Raw genomic sequence first — 18,582 nt, forward strand, 5'->3', positions numbered from 1 at the left:
TTATGGTAGAACCTTTTTAAAATCAAATGCTATTTTTTTTATACTGCTAGCCCATTTTTGGTTTATGTTCTAGAACCCCTGTCCCAGTCTCAATCTTTACCTATGTGTGTGTTTCATTTAGCCATTTCTTTGGAGTTGGTGGCGATGGCAGTATAGGAGTTCGTCACATAACCACTGGGTATTGCTGGTTTGAGGCCCCGCTTTGTCCGTCTCTATGTCCAAGACACTTCACTCACTTTGCCTGCTGGTGGTGGTCACAGAACGTTTTACTTCTGCCAGACTGCTACAGGGCAGCTGTGGCTGCAATGCAGTAGCTTTCACTATGCTGGGTGCTTTGGGGTCCTCTAGACTTTAGAAAGCACTTTGCAAGTACATGCTACTTACCATTTCATTTATATGAAACATACTATCCTGCTGGACGATGAACCTTTGCCCCAGTCTCAACTCTCTTAAAGCTTCCAGCAAGTTTGTGTTTTGCATAGGTCAAAACATTTGATTTTGCCCTCATCTCACCCGAGCACCTTCATACACATTTTTGCTGGATCCTCTACACGTCTTCTGGCTAAATGGTGACTACAGAAGGTTTTTTGTAGTCCCTCTGGTCCTTGGCATCAACCGTCCTGCATGTATTTGATGTTTCTGCACTCCAGCATAGCTGATTCAATCTGATTGTATTCTCTTCTCCAATTGTTACAGAAGCGCGTTAACCAACCATTGAATTTAAGCCAGGTGTGCAGCAGCAGGGTGCTTATAATGTCAAGGTCCTTTTTGCTGCTTTACCTTATAACTCAGTTTCATGAGGTGCACAAATACATGTTGAAAATATTCTTCATGATCTGTAGATATCTGTTGCTCCCCCAGAAGCTCTCAGCCGTTTCTCTGATTATTGCTCTGGCTAGTTTCTTTACCGACAAGGTATTTCAAAGTCAATGTGATTTCCTGAGTAGAAGTGAGGGTCGTTTGTGCAAAAATCAGCTCAGGCTATAGCGTATTCTAGTAAAAGATGGTGGGAATGTCAGCAGCATATGTTGAAAAACACAACCTCTTTCAAAGAAATCCTTTTTTGTTATTAAAGAAACAACTTTTTAAAGGCCAGTAAAAGCATCGGATGTTTGTTGAAGTGTTTCCGTCAAGGGTTTAAGTATAACACTCATGTGGGATTAAAAAGATTTTTATTAACTAGTACTCATTACAAGAAAAATCTTTTCATGTAGACATATAGTCACATACCACGTTTTTCCATAAAGTAGTAATTATGAGTGTCAGGGAAGTCGGCGCTTTCTCAGTCAGTAAATGTTTATAACTCCAGGACTGTACAATATGTTACAATAAATATGACTTAATGTTTTCCACTAACTATTAATAACCCCTTCCATATAAATACTCAATCTTATTTACAGCCTGTGACTTCCTAGTATCATTAAAAATTCATTTTATAAAAGCTAATTAGGACATAATGAAGCTTTCAATATTCTCGACTAGATGGTCTGTTAGTCTCTGAACCTTTTAGCTGAATGCCAAATTTCTACTCTGCTTTTTCTTTGCTAGAATCAGCTGCTGCCTGTGGAGCAGCAGTGGGTGGACAGGTGGCAGCGGCAGCATTAAGAGGGGCCGCAGGAGGAAGTGGGTCAGGGTCGTCGATGAGGGCCTGTCTCCTCTCTCGCTCCTTGATCACTTGAATTAGACAGTAGGTCACAAACATGACAATGATGGTAGTTATAGGGAAACCTGGAGAAAGGAGAAGTTATAAATTCAAAACCGTATAAAAATCACAAAAATCTTTATGCTGCTAAAATAAGAGCTGCACCAAGAAATGAGCTGGTTACTGAATTTGGCCTGAATGTCCTTAAACCACCGCTGATCAGGTAGTGGCTCTCAGAAAGTCCATCAGGGAACACATAGCTAAGAAATGCCAGATTGCACTGATGATGGATGTTGTTACTGTTGAACTCAAAGTTTTGGAATCAGGTGTTTTTGAAAGTAAAGTCGGACGGAAACACAGATTTAGGAAGTTTTTTTTTTAAAAAGGAACATTTTCATTCTTTGGAGGCTTATTAGCCGTTTATTCAGACTGCTACCAAAGAGCAAGATGTCAGAAAGTGCCGGTCAATTTGATCCTTTGCCATTTTGTGGTTTTAGGTCTTATCCATCTGTAAACAAGCACTGACAAATCAGCCTTTGACAAGAATGTCTGACTCAAAAATCAAACATTTTATCAAATTTGTGAATGTACCATACCAGGTACACCAGTATCGTTCTTCTGTGTTGAAGTTATAATTGCTGGAAGAAGACTCATAGAATGACATCTTTTAGGGTTAGTGGGATATTCAGAAATTAAGACAGAGGAAACAGCTCATCTTTTACCGAATGAATACTGGAAATAGACGACTATGACTCTTGATGGACACATATTTATGCTAGCAGAAGAGAGCAAGACTTTAGAAAGTGTTGGTTATTTTGCTCCTTCGATGCTTAATACTTTAGTTGTAATCTTGAAAATACACATTTCTGCTGTTATTAACAAAAGCCATATGCCTTAGGAAGTATTTTTACTCAGCTTGCAGATGTGCCATCAAAATTGCAAACTGACCCGGAGTTAACTTCCACAGATAACAGGAAGGACCACAACACAATTACAGGCTCTGGTTGTCATGGATCGTCCCAGATTTGTAAAATGGGTAGCCATATTTTGTAGGAAAAAATATTTTTAGAATGCTGTCAATTATAGCTTTTATAGAGAAATTGGTATAAGCTAAAATCTCTATTGACAGTTTGAAGTCAGTGCATCTCCAAGTAAAACTGAAATCACCTTTCAGAAGCAGTCGCTTGGTGACCAACTTGACAAAATCCAAACTGTTCAGAGCCATAAGGTTGAACAGCACAATGCACCAAAAGTTGAACGTGTTGAAGATTGCCCTTATGCGGCGGGACATTGCTTCTGACATAGCAGCCTGTCAAAGAAAAGACAGGAACACCTTCAGATCTGAGAACAAACAAACAAAAGCAGAAGAATAAAACTGCAATAACAAACCTCAAAGGATGCAAATGGCTCCATGGAAAAGGCCTTAGCGGTCCACAGCTCCAAGTTGAGACCAAAACAGTTGAAGAAAGCCCAGACCAGGACGACCTCGCAGGGGCCCAACCAGAGGATGGTGACGCCATAGGTGCAAAGCGTAGCCACCAGCTCCTCCGCCACATTCTCATGCTTTCCACCAAGGTAATTATAAACATACCTGAGGACACAAAAACCGTCAGCACCTCCTGCATTCAGCTGGACTAATATAATGAATATTCAATAAATCTTACTTGCACAACCAGTCATTAATTCCTCTGTCAAAATGCCTACAAAAAAAGAAAAAAAAGTCAACCGGTTTTCAATTTTAACCAAAAGAAGGCGAGCTTTGTATGCAGAGCTTACGTTTCAGAGAACACATAGAGCATAGTGATGCACTTTGGTGGTTTCGGTGGGTCCAGGTGATCCAGTCTGGACACTGTGTTGATGACTCCGAACATGACGGCTGCTTTTATCCAATCGTAGACGAGGTTGACGTAAGCCAGACCCACTGGAGACGTGCAGGTATGTTAGTTTTGTTGCATTTTTGGGTTTGCGGAAAAAAATGTCTTCCCCTCCATGATGGTAGATAAAACTTTAACAATCGCACAAATACTGTGGCACATACCCAAAGCCCAGTCAGAGAGGTGTTTCAGGAGCTTTATGTCAGTGGGGATGGTGAGGATGTACATGAAGTGGAAGAGGACATCCACTACGATGATGACTCCCAAATGGATCAAACCCTGCAGGCTGATGTTCCACATTTCCCTTTCTTTTCGGTTCAGGTCAGACTTATTGGCCTGCAGAGGACAGCAAAGACATGACACAACTGGTCTTGTACAATACTGTAGATCAGAGGTCCGACTGTCCTGCATGTTTTAAGCGTTTTCCAGCTGCTGCACACCCAGCTTAAATGAATAGGTGATTTCTGCAGCAGTTGTAGGCATGCAAAGGAGGTAACGCAATCTTTTAAGTCAGCTTTGCCGGAGCAGGGAAACATCGAAAACATGTAGGACAGTGGGCTCTGAGGACCAGGGTGTGGGACCACTGATGTTAGAGATTTTTTTGGTATTATCATTTTGTTATTACTTTAGTTCATATTCAGTCTAATGTTAATCAACATTCAGTCTATAGATCATTGTGATTTTCAATTTTAAGTGTTCTCTTCCTTCTGTAAATAAACTGACCTGGAGGCCACATCTGCCTGTTCGTCTTCATGTGAAACAGTTAACTGTGTGTTTCCCAGACCTTAAATTATGTTTCTACAGGTGCCTTCTTATCAACCGGAATACTCCCTACCTTAGAAAGTGCCTGTGTGCAGTAATATTTTGTCTCTGCTGTCTTCCTTACCTATCCTCCCTCTTTTTGCTTGATAATAAAAGACAAGCTGTAACCAAAGGTCTTTAGGACATTCAGTGAACGGCTTGGAGGAGCAGTTTGCCGAGTCGTCTCCTTTTGCAAAAGCTTGGTCTGAAAACTCATATACATTGTCTGTGGTTCTTTTATGTAGGTTTGAGAAAAATACCCATTAACTGAACTAGATTCTGACTCCTGAAGGTAGTTGGATGCAGTTGACATTAGTTGTGCAAGTGAAAAATGTCAAGCTTTCTGATTTTTATTAAAAAAAAAAAAAACATAAGAAAGTCATGAGGCCATTTTTTACGCTTTGCAATTCTCTTTGCAGGGCACTGTAAAAGTCTGAAAATATAATAGATAATATTCACCATGAACAAAATTTTTTTTTATATGCAACATGGACACAAACAATAAAAGAAACCAGTGCCACCTAGTGCATGAAATAGGAAATCCTAAAACCTTTAAACAGTTGAATGACTGTGGTCAATTAAAAGAAACTCACTTGCACATAAAATTTGTCAAAGGTCATGATGGGTCCAAAGTAGAAGAAAGGGAGGTAAAAGTTGTACTTGAGCAGCTCCAGGACGCTGTAGTGCCCATCTTTCCGTTCACAGTTTTCCAAAGCAAAACTCACGCAGCGCATGATCGTGAACCCGCAGCCTCCGTAGAAGAGGACATGCCGCAGCTCAAAGTCTCCCTCCACAAAACCTGCCTGTGCGGAAAACGTACAGTGATTCTGCACACCGATAATCAAACGAGGGACTCGGAGTTTGCCAGCTGCTTCACCTGCCAGGACACGAAAGGTTCGCACTTGAACGTGGCGAGGGTGCAGAGACCAGTGACGAAGCAGAGCCAGCGTATTTTCACCAAGGAGATGCTGTAGAGCAGGATGCAGTGGGACAGCATGAGGGAGACGTAGGTCCAACCCATGCTGGTCCATACCGCCAGCAGACCATACACCATGTAAACCAAGGACCTGAACTGTAAGAGACATATTACACAGAAAGGCTAATTTGCAATAGCAGAAAAGGAGTAAATTTTATGTCTACTTTCTGCGTCTTTTTCTTATTTAAAACTCAACAAATGCAGGATAAAATTAACTAATTAAAATCACGTCAAGACATCAGTTTTCTTATCCTCTTAGTGATCATGCAGTTGTGATCTGCAGATGCTAACGGATTAAGAATGATTTAAAAAAAAATAAAATATGATTTATGGTAAAGTTTAGCAACCTGAGGAGCCAGCATGGAGCAGATCTTGGCAAAGAGCACGTGACCAGAAAGGGCGAACAGGATGTGCTCTCTGAAGGTGGAAAACCACATCATCCACTCAAAATCTGCAGTGTCCTGTGGAGAGCAACGCAATTAATTAATAATATTCCAATGGCGTTAAATATCACGTCAACACTTACCATTTTTCTCCCAAAGTATCCTGGTTTCACACTGGCCTTAAATGTCTTTCTGTTTACATTGGCTGAAAAACATGACAGCAGGATGGGAGTGAGAGTAAAATATGTTAGTGGCCAAAATAATGAATAATTGCAAATTTATAATTCAATGTCACGGAACATGGTTTATCATGAGAAAAATATGTTTCGGTTGTTTTGAAATTATACGTGTTCTTATTAGACTTAAACAAAGGGTTCAACACAGAACAGTTTTCTTTTTGTCCTCTGTGATATTAATAGTGACACCCGATCTACTGAGCATGCTCAGCATAGCTCTGACGTTTTAGCCTCACACTGAAAAACTAACATACGTGTATACTGCAGATTCTGTTTTGTTTATATGTAAAGTTACTCTCCCCATATTTAAAATTGACTTATTTTTGCATTGTTTTTGGGAAAAGAAATTGTTTATATGTTTAAAACTACTCAATTTCTTAAGTTCTTTATTATAGATTTCCTGCCATATTATCTTTAGTATGTTTTAAACAGTATTGGGCTTTTTGCCTAATTTTTTCCCCTTTTCTTTGAAAGGGAAAACAAAAACAAAGATGAAAAAAAAAGTAAAGAGTCCAGCTAGTTTATATTGCATGCGTTTAAACTAAGCATAGCATTAAGTCGTGCAAAAATAAATCAGCAGCAGCTTATGTCATTTAAGCAAATATAAAGATTTGATTTCATAATATGTGAGAATTAAATACTAAAATAATGTGAAATTAGCACTGATTGGTGTATCTATGTGCCTCCAGTTATACAAGAGCAAGAATGGCAAATTGCATTCTGCTGTGTGGAAAATAATACCGATTGTTACCCCTCAGCACATTTTCAAAAAGCTACAAGTGTCACTTTCCATATTTTTGTAGTCTGATGTCTTTGCAAATAAAACCTAGCACCAGTTTCATTTAAAGGTTATAGTCATTAATAAGATGTGCCAATGAAATATTAAAGAAATATGTGCCAGCAAACACCAATAATATACTGGTGAGTTTTTACATTTTTGTGAAACTAAATGACCACATGCACAATCTTGACACTTGTAACCACTGTGTGTGTCAGCGTAGGTTATCCTTCTCATTCCATCCCGTCTTCTGTTGGGTTACAAGAGCTCATCAGTGTACTTACAGCTCGACACTTCAAAGATCCAGCTGGCTGCCCAGAACATGGCCAGACACAGCACGGTGTTGTAGAAGTAGATCTCATACTTAGGAAGTGCAGCTTTGATCCCCATGATGACAATGAGTTTTGGAGGCTAATGAGAACAAATCACAATCAATGCAGCGTGTTACATATTTAGCTTAAACATGACCTCGTTTAATGATACACATAGAACCACAGGGTTTCCCCTCCGTTGCCAAAACTGAAAATCAAAAGGACCTGACAAGTCACTACAGGGCTTTTAACAATTTCTTCTGTTTTCAAGCTTGTATGCCTCACCTAAATGTTTCAGATCAGTCAACAAATTTCTGTAGTAGAGAAAGATTACCTGAGTAAATTTTAAAAAGCAGTTTTCAAATGCTAATTTTATGCATTAAAAGAAAAATGCTATCCAAATCGAAATGGCCCCGTGTGGATCTATAATCGCACCCCCATTTAATCATGACTTCAGTGTTTTTTTTTTGTTTGTTTTTTCTCCATACCGGTCGATTACAAAAACAGAAACAAAGGAACGTATTCTTAATGTCTAGAAGACATTAAGAATACATTTTAAGGTTTGGGGACTCCTTTCGAGGAACCATTATTCATAAATAGAGAATACATGCTAACATCAAACAAAACGCAAAAGGGCCATCTCACATTTGACTTCTGGAAGTATTTTGTGGCTTGGCAAAACAAAAGTTTAACTTTATGAAAGGTGTGCATTGCATTACATTTGGCAAAAAAAAAAAAAAACTAAAAGAAAAAGAAAAAAGACAAATTCACAAAAAAGAAATATCTTACAGTCAAACATGTTAGTTTGATGGTCTGGGACTGCTTTGCCACTGCTGGACCTGACAAGCTGCCTTAATTGATGGAACCAAGAGGCTCTCTACCAGAAACTCTTCAAGGAGAACATGCAGCCTTTGGTTTGCACACATAAGCTCAAGTCCACCTTGGTTATAGGGCAGCAATAGCAATACAAAGCAGTTCACTCTAAATAATTCAAATGTGAAAAAAGAAGGCAAGTGGCCTTGTAAAAGTCTGCACTTAAAAACGACTGAAATGTTGGGACAGAAGTTTAGGTCCTCCAAAGTGGCTAACTTAAAACTATTTTCACACGCACATCTGTTCTTTGTCCAAAATTAAAATATGTTTGAGCTGTACAAGTGTGGCGAGTTTATAAATGAAAACCTCTTGCTTTGACAGGTCTGATGTATGAATCACATTTCGGTGCCAGAACAGTTTAAACACATCCCGGCCACCCTTCAACTCTGAATGTGTTGTTCTGCCGTCACGTTTCTCAGCAGTGGATTAAACCGGATCAAAGCCTTGCTTTCGGTTTTACCTTTAACCTGGCGCGTTCCGGTTGCCTCGGAATGTTGGAAGGCAGATCCAACACACCCGACTTCGCAGTGCTTCAAGCCGTCTATTTCACAGAAGACATTTTCGGGTAAATCAACAGGGAAACGCAGGGTGTGATAACCAGGGTTGAATTCCAGTTGCATGATTTTCAGGTTTTTCCACGCGGTGACGACCGACCAGCACGCAAGAGTGGAAGGACTTTCAAGCAGGTTCAAATGGAAAAACCGGTTTTATTCTGCTTTTAATTTACTCTGTAAGCAAAACTGTTTGTCCCCATAGGCTGATATTTGTGGCTAATGTGGGAACGAAGGTCCAACGCACCTGAATCAAATGACTGAATCACCTTCTCAATATCTCCAGAGTCCTGACGACTTCATTATTTAACTCGGGTGTTTTGAAGCAGAGCCACGTCTAAAGGCGGCAGGAGACATCGAGGCCTCGGTTTGAAGATCCCAAACCAGACCCAACAATGCAGGCGAGCTGAAGGCCGAAGGCTTCTAATAAAGTAACTTGACCTTCCTGATCACCTCCAAGCTGCACTGATGCAGTAATTAATAGAAAGGAAGCTCTGACCTGGTACTGAGTGCATGCTCTCTAGATGTGCCTGGAGACACTTTTTGTTTTTAAACAAGCACCTATACACGCTGACCTGACTCTGTATTTATTGGGTTCTCGTGATTTTAGTCTCCAGACATGTTGAGAAACCTCTTGAATTGTTTACTGATTTTAAAGCTCATATAGTTATGTAATATGAAAAAAAAACAAACAAAATTTTGGATTTAGTTAGCTGCAAGCCAACAGCATAAATCAACGATGTAAGCTTTGTTTGTCCTTTGAAATTACTCAAATAAATTAACTGCAGGGGTTTTATTGTGTGCCATAGAGATGCAAGAAATGTATTGAGTTTTTTTTTTTCTAAAAGTAGCAAGAGGATAACATGGACTGAACACAATAGGGAGAGTGTAATGTGTCAACAAAGTGCAGCTGTCTGCTATTTTTAACCAGACAACTCCTCTACAGTTAATTCATGCACTCCAGCAAAATGACTCACTGAACTCGCAACGCTTTGTATTAACCTGGACTTTCAGTTTTGATTTTCAGTATCACAAAACGTAAATGTAAAGTTAACCCTCTCCCCAGTTCAGTCCCCACATTGTCTTGTTAGACAGCCTGCTGTTCAAATGCCACACGGTCACACAGTTCAGTTTGTCCTCAGCACCTGTTGTGATACTGACCTTGAACGCAGCAGTCCCAAGAGGTTTCCCCACCAAAGTTCACGTTTGGACAGATGGATGAAAACTCGAGTTAAAACGTGAAGAGAAAGAAATGTGAACGTTGTGTGGTGGTCATCCACAGAGCGCAGGGTGGACAGTGGGTCCCTCTGACCCCCTGAGAGGGAGCTGCCGCTGGTTAAAGGTGACATGATGTATTTATACTTTGACCATTGACGGCAGGGGCGGGACAGGACTTCTAAATCAGTGTAATAGACTATAGGCCATGTGATAATACAAGACGGTTTGTCAGCTGAGCAACAGATACTCAGCACTTCTCCATTTCTTGTATGTATACAAAATGAGAGACTTATGTAGAAGGTCACCAAAATCATCTGGAGCATAACTGAAGCAGAGCACACTGTCAAGACCGTCTATAGTTATTGCATTAAATGAAAATATATGTTTTCCCCCCCATTTCCCTCACTGCCAAATCTGCTTTAGGAAGGTTTAATGCTGCTGCAACTTTGAGTTTCAGTCTCGATATGCATGTCTCAGATTCTGAAAGAAACTGTCAGCATGTTAACCAGCAGGCAGTGCCGACTAGTGACAGAACGTCAAAATGCAACCCAGCGACGTTTGGTGGTTTTAATGCTGCAAAAGTTTTCATTTTTTCCTCCATAAACTTTAACATATTTTATTAGGATTTTCTGTGACCGATCAGCACACAGACATGTACACTAAAGCATTGTGCAGATTTGTATTCGGTGTATTTTTGTTCTGTACCCTACTGACCCAGACTTGAAGACAGTTTAGGCTCAGGAGTTAAACTGAATAGAGTGACACCATGACTTTCCTATATTTTATTTTTAGATGTATCAGTATTTAAAAAAAAAAATCTTACCAAAGTCAAATCTTATTTCCAATGTGCCTTGTAGACATCTCATATAACTACTGATTTTATAAACGGCTCTTATTAATCTGGGACCTTCTTGGTTTCAATTCACTGTATATTTACAGTTCTATTGGGGAAACAAACATTAAAACTTATGACTCCTAACTTTTAAATAACTTTACAGAAAACCCTTAAGCCACAGGTGTCCAGGAAGTGCTGGCTGCTTTTATTTCAACTTGTTAAATATCGATCCATTTTGGCTGAAAACTTGAACAGTGGAAGTCTTCCACTGATACCCTGATTACATTTTTCTCCCTTTTGAAAGAACAAACTGTCAAACATGGATGCAAAGTTGTTCACTGACGACGTCCTGTGCAGGAGTTGCCTCGACTCTTAGACAAACAACATTTCAGTGATTGAAGTGGGATTGGTCCACCTGTGTGGCTCATTGCGACATAACTGCAGGATTCTTCTTGATGGTGCGTTTGCATTGAGTCTGAAGTATTTACGGAGCTGCTTGCAAAGGTAATGCGAGCTCTACTCCTCAATCGTGTCCTTTTTACTCGTCTCCTGCCCTTCAAAGATGGGATACTGGCTTTCCACTTCTGCCCAGGTCAGGGTGCCGTTGGCCAAATCGCGAACAATAACCGGCAACTTGTCAACCTGAAGAGGAATGGGGGGGAAATGTATCAATAGATAAAGCTATGATGATTTTGTTGGATATGTATATATGACAAAGATAATTTGAGCAATTGCAAAAAAGTTTTCAAATGAACTAATTTAAAATGGGGAGGTGGAACTATATAAATCCACATGACCTAACTAACCACCCCTAACTGTTTATCCATTGGTGCTTTAGCTTTAAGAACCAATTGAAGCTGAAGTTGACAGAAAAGAAAAACGGGAGCGGTTGCTATACCTCAGCCCTGATCTGCCTCATTGAATCACGGTCCCTCAGTGTGGCCGTGTGAGGCGTCTTGTTCACCGTGTCAAAGTCAATGGTGATGCCGAATGCCACGCCGATCTCGTCTGTCCTAGCATAGCGCCTCCCGATGGATCCGGAAGAGTCGTCCACCTTGTGCGACACGCCGTTTTTGGTCATGGCCTCGGCTAATGTGGGGGAACATGGGAATGGTGGGTAAATGTGCTGAAATACATCAGTTCTTTAAGGGTGAAAATGAAAAATATTAGGAAGGCACTTACATAGCTCCTTCACGAAAGGCATGAACTCTTGGTTTTGGCTCAGAGGTAAGACAGAACATTTGTACGGAGCTACAGTCGCAGGGAAGCTAAAGTACTGTAAAAAGAAACGTGATAGACACAAAGAACAGAAAAGGCTCTGACTTTAAAGAGCACATGGCAAAATACTTTTTAAATGTAAATATAGGTTTAAAAAAATAAACACAATATTAGTCATTGAAAAATCCATGGTTGAAGAAAGTATTTAACTGCTTCAAGAGTCCAAAAACTCACTTAAATGCTGTTTTAGCAAACCATTCCATAAACTCCACTGCAAACCATAGTGAAATGCATAAAACAAGAATAATAAAAGCTTACCAACTAGATTGTTGCAGTAGTTTGACAGCAGTATTTAAAACTACTGCAGAAATTAAAGTGTTATACAATTCACCCAATCTGGTAACTTGACTAAACCTACCGTTCTCTGCTCATCGCCTTCTCTGATGTGGAATGTGTGTTCAAAGATGGTGTACATGATTCTACCGATGCCAAAGGAGGGCTCAATGACACTGGGAACAACTTCCTCCACTGCAGTTAAAGGGAAACGCAAGCTATAACGTTTGATGGCGGGTAAATAATCCTGTTTATTCCTCAAAAGTCAATCTCACCATGCAAGGTCTTCTGGAATCTCTTCACTCCGACCATGTCCTTTGTGAGTGTAAAGGTCTTCCCTTCAGTCTCGATTGTGAACTCTCTGTAGAGCAGAAATAAATCATTGAAACTATGTGAAAACTATCAGTCCTGTAAACCTAAGAAATTCACTAACCCGTTATCATTCAGCAGCTGTTCCTGCTCTGCAATGAAGCATTCGTCACACACCGCCAGGTATTCCATTGCCAACTTGGCATCCTTTTTATAAGCCTTCCCAATAGCTCCTTTGTTGGGCTCAAACTGGACGACATTAACGGTTTTGTGCAGAGAGGTTAAAGGGAAATAGATCGTTGTGGCAAGGAAAAACACCAACACTTCTCCAGACTTTGATGCCACGTAGTTTAAAGGATATAGGCTCTTTCAGAGGTTTCTCGGCAACCAGTGGGACCTTTGTGGCTCTTGCATGACACTTCAGATCGTAACAAGACCGGTCAGCGCAGCCCACGATCTCAATCCAACCCTACAAAACCCCCCCTGAAATTTTAAGCAGCAGAACTAGACAAAAATGCATTAGTCTGAAGTTTGCACTGTATTGGAACTTACATAGGAGGTCTTGGTTTCAGCATCCCAGCAGTCACAGGCGTAGTGAGCCATCTCGTTGTCCATGTGCTGTCGGAAACGCAGCTTATCTTTGGCAACACCGACTTTTGTAAGGTAGAGGTAGATCCTCCCAATGAAATATCCCAGGACAGAGTTATTAATCACTCCCTGAAGAAAACGATAAAAATAAATAAATCAGTTTCCCATTTTAGATTCCAAGCAATACCACGGTTCTACAACTGGGTGAGAATCACAGATACTTACTTGTTCCACAGCGTCTCCCAGCCTCATGATATGGGCTGACTGGCCACTTGTCTGGGCTTTGGATGAGTACAACATGATGTCCAGGTCTGCCACGCTGGAGAATTTAGGATGGACCTTCTCATTTGGGTCCACGAAGTGCTCGATCTCAGCCATGGTGAACTCCCTGCACAGACAGGGCGGCAGGCACAATCCAGTTTATTCTCGCCATCCAAATGCACAACCAACAGGGTTACAGGACATTTCCATGTTAAAATGTCATAGAGATCCAGACTTAGGCCTAAGATGGATAGATAAATGCAACTTTTAAATAAGAGTGCATTAAAAATTGCCTGGAAATTAAGATGTTTACTTTTGTTGTCTTCTTTCATCATTATCCAGACCTGCAAAGATGCTTAAATCCAATTCCAGACTTGATGTTTTTCCCCCCATCCTACAACCCCAAAGAGGAATTCTGAGGATTGCTCACCTAACCCGAATGAGTCCAGAGCGAGGAGAGATTTCGTTCCTGAAGGAGTTTCCGATCTGAGCAGCGGCAAAGGGAAGTTTCCCCTGGTTGAACTCTAGGAGGCGCTTGAAGTTGAGGAAGATTCCCTGAGCAGTTTCAGGCCTCAGATAGCTGGAAATGTACGTCATATTCAGAGATTTTACAAAAAAACATTACAAACTGTCCCCACAGTTTAAATACTTTAACACACCCTGGCATATTCCCTCCTGGTCCGATGGATGTCTGAAACATCAGGTTGAAGGAGATTGGAGCGGTGAGCTCATTTCCTGTGGTGGGAGACTTGACGTTGTATTTCACAAAAAGGTCCGTCAGCTCTTGTTGGGAGTAGTTGTCCAACTAAAAATGGTTTTAAAAACATTAATGATCTGGTCAGAAATCATTTGCTCACCGAGAAAATTATATATTTTGTGGATGGAGCTGACCTGAGTGATGACACTCTCCATCTCTGCCTTTTTCTCAGCTGCACATTTCTTATCAGACATGAGCTTCTGGAGATGAGCTGCAGGTGAACAAATATAAAGCAGTAAAGTTATGATTAAAGACAACTGTTAGTGACCGGTTAAAAAAAAATAATGTTAAGCGCAGTCAGTAAACCATTAAAAGAAGAATCTATTAGTTTTAATTCCTAATGACTCAAGAGCTCAGTGTTAAAAAACTCATCTCTTAACTTTATGTATTGTTTTTTTTACCTTTCAGAAGGTGGTCAGCCCTGAAGCATTCGCCATTTTTGACATCTTTCACCATGTAGTCTGCAAACTTTTCCACATGTCCAGAAGTCCTGGAACAAAAACACAGTAAGAATGAGCCTCACGGAGCAAATTCAAACCAAAGTCGAGTGTATCTGCAACCGGGCTATGGAGCGCTGCTGTAGCTGCAGGTTCCATGCATAAAATCGCAGAAGTCCGTATGCGCCCGTCAATAAAAACCTACAGCTCGGCACTTTGGAGCCGACTCCAGGAACCACAAGGCGCCTTCAGCAGAGGCAATGATTGAATACAAAACAATAACATTTTTTGACTTTAGTCAAAGAAAAAAAAAAAAAAAATATGTTGATGTTATCTATTTTTCAGTAGATAACATCAAGGAATACGAGACGAAACGTTCGAATTTAAGATGATACGTCTGCACTTCAATTGAGCTTAGTAAGAGACATAAATCAGACAGATGTGCAGAAGTAATCGAAAACATTTCTGTTGCATGAACAAGGCCTCCAGCGCTGCAACAGTGCACCTACTTGAGCACAGGCTCAGGAGTCAGCATGGTGCAATCGATCTCCAGGATCTGCTCCTCCTGGATGAAGTGCTGCCTCCACACCTGCAGGATGTTGTTCTTCAGGGCACAGCCAACAGGGCCAAAGTCATACAGGCCGCTCACACCTGACGAACAACGGTTACCAATCAGAAACACGCATACAATCTTTTTCTGACCAGCCATTTCACCGAATTCTTTAACATTTTCTAATTAGAAAATTTAACAGATTTCCAGACAAATTTTCCCCGCTATTTTTAGTTTCTTTATCTTCACTTAAAAATACAAACATCACTAAGAATTTCTGCAGACTAGCTTAGATTTAAAAACCAGCAAAAGCCAGACACTAGCTGAAGGACAAAAGGTATCGAAAGGAAGGACAGCATCAGTTAAAAGAAAGATCTCAAGAAAAAGAACGAAACGCATGCAAATATCATTTAAGCGTTTACATCCCAATAAATTACAATTCTTATAATAATGATTAAAAAAAAAACCTCACAATTGCCCATTCTACTAGTAGCTATGTAACACGTTACCTCCATAGATGGCAAAGGCCTGATCATAGAAAAACCGCCTCTTCAGGGTGTCCTCCATCTTGGTTCTGTCAACAATATCATCTTTGGGTTGCAGCGACAGCTCCTGTGAACGTTACACCACCTTTTAATGTCAGAGTGTTGCACATGTACAAATACTAGGATGCAAGCCAGACTGCTTAACAAAACAAAATGGATCAAAACAGTTTGTATGTGAACCTGAAGTAGAATCAGTGTAAGATCAGATCAAGCAGCATGTTGCAGAAATCAGACGGTTGTTTAATAACTACTGTTTGGATCGTAGGTGTTTCTATAAGAAATGTCTCTGGAATGTCAGTTGTGGTGAACTGGCGATAATTTCACATTTGAGCAAAGTGGAGATGATCATCCTGGTTTACTGAACGCACACTCAAAAGCCCAAAACTATTCATACTGTGCAACAGATTGCACGAGATTTGAAGGTGAGTCTGTGAACATGGAGTAATTCTGTTGAGTGCATTCTCATCAAAATCAGATGACGATCACAAGTGATTTACCTTGGCCTCTAAAGTCCTCTTCCTTGCTTTCAATTCTGCCACGGCTTTGGTCACATCCACATCAGGAGCTCCTTCCTGTTTCATTTTGCGCACCAGGTCCCCCTGAGGAAAAGAATCAGAGCAAACCCCTGAGACAGCTACAGACGCCACTGGGCTCCAGTTTGGGCCTGTTTTACAAAGCTAAAGGCCGATTATAGATGTGGAGTTGTGGCACCAACAGATCAGCCTCCTTTCTGCACCCCACCCTTCAGCTGGCTACTGTCTGCAGCTGCAGAAGCGGCTCAACGTGGCAGACAGCACATGATTGTCAGCTAGCAGCAGCTAGCTTCGGTAGCTGCTTATGCACTGACAGCTTGTATCAGGCGGTATATACACAAGTGTTTTATTATTAAAACTGAACCGTATGGGGCCGTTCTGTTAACTAATAATGAATAAAAGCAAATAGATCAGCTGTACCTGTTCTTTGACTGCCTGCCTCAAAGGGGCGAGGATCTCCTCAAAGTTGCCGTCCCCCATGGTTTGTCCTTCCTTGAGCTGCAGCCAGAGGCTTCTCTGCTTCTTATTACACAGGGAGACAGACGCTGAAAACGGCCTTCTTCCGGGCGGATGGCGGAGCGACAGCCGGACGAAGCGGGCCGTGAATAGCGGACGGAGGGAGGGAATCTCAGTGGTGGTCCTCAGCAGAGCTGATGTAGTGCTGCGGAGAAGAAGCATGGACCGGTGAATTGCAACCACAAGAGAATGATGAAATCTCTGGAAACAAGTAAACACCGCCTATAGCACGGGCTCGGCACTTTCGCTACAAATCACACCCAATAATAAGGAATCTATGCGCAGATTCGTTAAAAACTTCAATACTTTTTATTTTATTTCATTTATTTCTACTAAAATTACGGGGGGGGAAAATCAAGTAAAAATTATTCGGGGTTCAAGTCCAAAACAGGTTGAGGAGAATATATTCGTTCAAGATTGCTTAAAAGTAACATGCATAACAATATCAAAAAATATTTTGTAACAGGTGGCACCACCAGGTGTCGCACCCTCCACAGCCTGAGCTTCTATAAAAGGGAAGCTGGAAGGCCAAGTGTCAATTTCCTGTGTGTGTGACCAGGTGTGTGTTGGGCCCACGGGTTCCACTGTTTGCTGGCTGTTGTAGGTTTGGAGGAAAACTGTAATAGATCTGTTTGAATATCCCGAGCCAGAGCCGCACATCATTTTGGGAGATGAAGGCAGAGGAAATGCTTTAGCAGCTCAACCTCTCACAGCAAGCTAAGCAAGGTGAGCGGCATCAACTTAACTCACTCCCTCTTCAACCAACAACCTGATGAAACTTCTGCAGGTTCAGGTTTGGCTACCGTGCCTCATAACTGTTTAAAAATAAACAATGGCATGGAGTGAAAACTGGATTAAACAAGAAAGCTAATTTAATCTATTTAAAACAAAATAACTAATTGGTAATTATCAATATTGCCAATTATCGTTATTGACTGATATCAACTGATCGATAATGCCCAGATTAAACATTCTGTCCATCTTTGGGAGACATTAACAAAGGTCCTTCAGAAGATCTGATAAAGTATACCAGATGACTTTAAAAGGCTTCAGGGACCTGTGGCTGTTTAAATGCCAAATTTTAATGATCAAGAGACAGCTGAAGACTCTTCTATTGTACAATCGGTGCCAACGTACTGCCTTTTTTCATAAGATTTTTTTTGGCACTGCACTGTCACCAGACAGGAAATGGACATAGAAAGATGGGGGGGAAGACATGCAAGCATGAATCAAACCCAGGACTACTCCCCAATTATACTTTTTATCATATGTTTGTCTTTTACTAAGCTTTATGGATAGTTTTTTTTCTACGAAAATTATGTTTGCGATATAGACAGATGTTTGTTTTGATTCCCAGGTTATTTAGAAAACATGTTCTTGTGTAGAATATGCAGTATTTGCTTTCAGTCTCTAGAGGGCACTGAAAACAAGCTCTACTCAGGCTCATAGAAGTCTTTCCTTTCAGCGCTGCTGCAGACTTTTGAGGTGAAAGTTGAACTCCTACATTGTAGTTTCTGGTGAAGTTTGGAGTTAAGTGATGTAGAAATACAGAAAATAACTGGATCAAAATTACTTAATTGGTTTGAATCCCACACTCAAACTTGAAATGTACAATGCCTTCAAAGTACTGTGTTCTCAAGCCACCTAATAAGTATCTTGACTCCATCTGTTTGTAATTTGATCTTTTCTGATTTTTATACTTTTAAAAACCACTGTTATGTTCTGCTTGTGTCAGTCTGTCACATCAAATCACTGTAAAACACACATTTACAGCTTATTGTTGTAACAAACAACATGAAGAAAAGTTCTAAATACATGAAATCTTATTCAAGGAGTTGTCATTTATCATTTCCAGTACAAGTAATATGACTGAAAATTATTTTTAAATGTAAACAGAACCTCTACGTTATTGTTCTTTTCTTACTACTTACAATAAAATATATGAATACCATCAGCGGTGAAACTGCGGTGCGTCATGGGTGTTTCGGTGATTATAAAATCTCAAACATTTCATTCCTTGTTTTTAATGTATCCACAACCTGCATCATGCAGTGCGG

The 18,582-nt window shown here is 40.5% G+C and overlaps 2 protein-coding genes and 1 non-coding gene across 5 annotated transcripts; all 3 read right to left on the reverse strand.

Moving 5' to 3' along the window:
* Positions 1–1,155: 1,155 nt before the first annotated feature.
* Positions 1,156–9,760, reverse strand: hhatlb (hedgehog acyltransferase like, b). 3 transcript variants are annotated; one of them, XM_014969936.2, is made up of 13 exons: positions 9,587–9,760; positions 8,335–8,415; positions 6,975–7,101; positions 5,820–5,881; positions 5,641–5,754; positions 5,195–5,389; positions 4,911–5,120; positions 3,681–3,852; positions 3,419–3,563; positions 3,307–3,342; positions 3,032–3,233; positions 2,810–2,951; positions 1,156–1,728 (listed from the first exon to the last, which is right to left on the reverse strand). In XM_014969936.2, the coding sequence occupies exons 3-13, from the start codon at positions 7,078–7,080 to the stop codon at positions 1,526–1,528; spliced, it is 1,587 nt and encodes a 528-aa protein (XP_014825422.2). In that variant the 5' UTR covers positions 7,081–7,101; positions 8,335–8,415; positions 9,587–9,760; the 3' UTR covers positions 1,156–1,525. The 3 variants fall into 3 exon arrangements, with proteins under 3 accessions (XP_014825422.2, XP_014825419.2, XP_087857341.1); XM_014969933.2 differs by lacking the exon at positions 8,335–8,415; XM_088001215.1 differs by lacking the exon at positions 9,587–9,760 and having other exon boundaries at positions 8,335–8,477.
* A 902-nt stretch (positions 9,761–10,662) lies between these two features.
* Positions 10,663–16,737, reverse strand: gars1 (glycyl-tRNA synthetase 1). The gene is made up of 17 exons (XM_014969927.2): positions 16,430–16,737; positions 15,974–16,075; positions 15,441–15,543; positions 14,891–15,032; positions 14,346–14,434; positions 14,079–14,155; positions 13,847–13,992; positions 13,618–13,767; positions 13,152–13,314; positions 12,891–13,055; positions 12,700–12,807; positions 12,463–12,608; positions 12,305–12,390; positions 12,115–12,224; positions 11,661–11,754; positions 11,377–11,567; positions 10,663–11,120 (listed from the first exon to the last, which is right to left on the reverse strand). Exons 1-17 carry the CDS (start codon positions 16,685–16,687, stop codon positions 10,995–10,997), a joined length of 2,256 nt encoding a protein of 751 aa, XP_014825413.2. The 5' UTR covers positions 16,688–16,737; the 3' UTR covers positions 10,663–10,994.
* On the reverse strand, positions 14,490–14,625 carry LOC148153398 (small nucleolar RNA SNORA84). The gene has a single exon (XR_015761738.1). It is a non-coding gene; the product is annotated as a small nucleolar RNA SNORA84 (small nucleolar RNA).
* Positions 16,738–18,582: the final 1,845 nt, after the last annotated feature.

This window comes from Poecilia mexicana, unplaced genomic scaffold (genome assembly GCF_051168715.1).
Source record: "Poecilia mexicana isolate PSO_F unplaced genomic scaffold, ASM5116871v1 scaffold_20, whole genome shotgun sequence".
NCBI classification, from domain to species: Eukaryota; Metazoa; Chordata; class Actinopteri; order Cyprinodontiformes; family Poeciliidae; genus Poecilia; species Poecilia mexicana.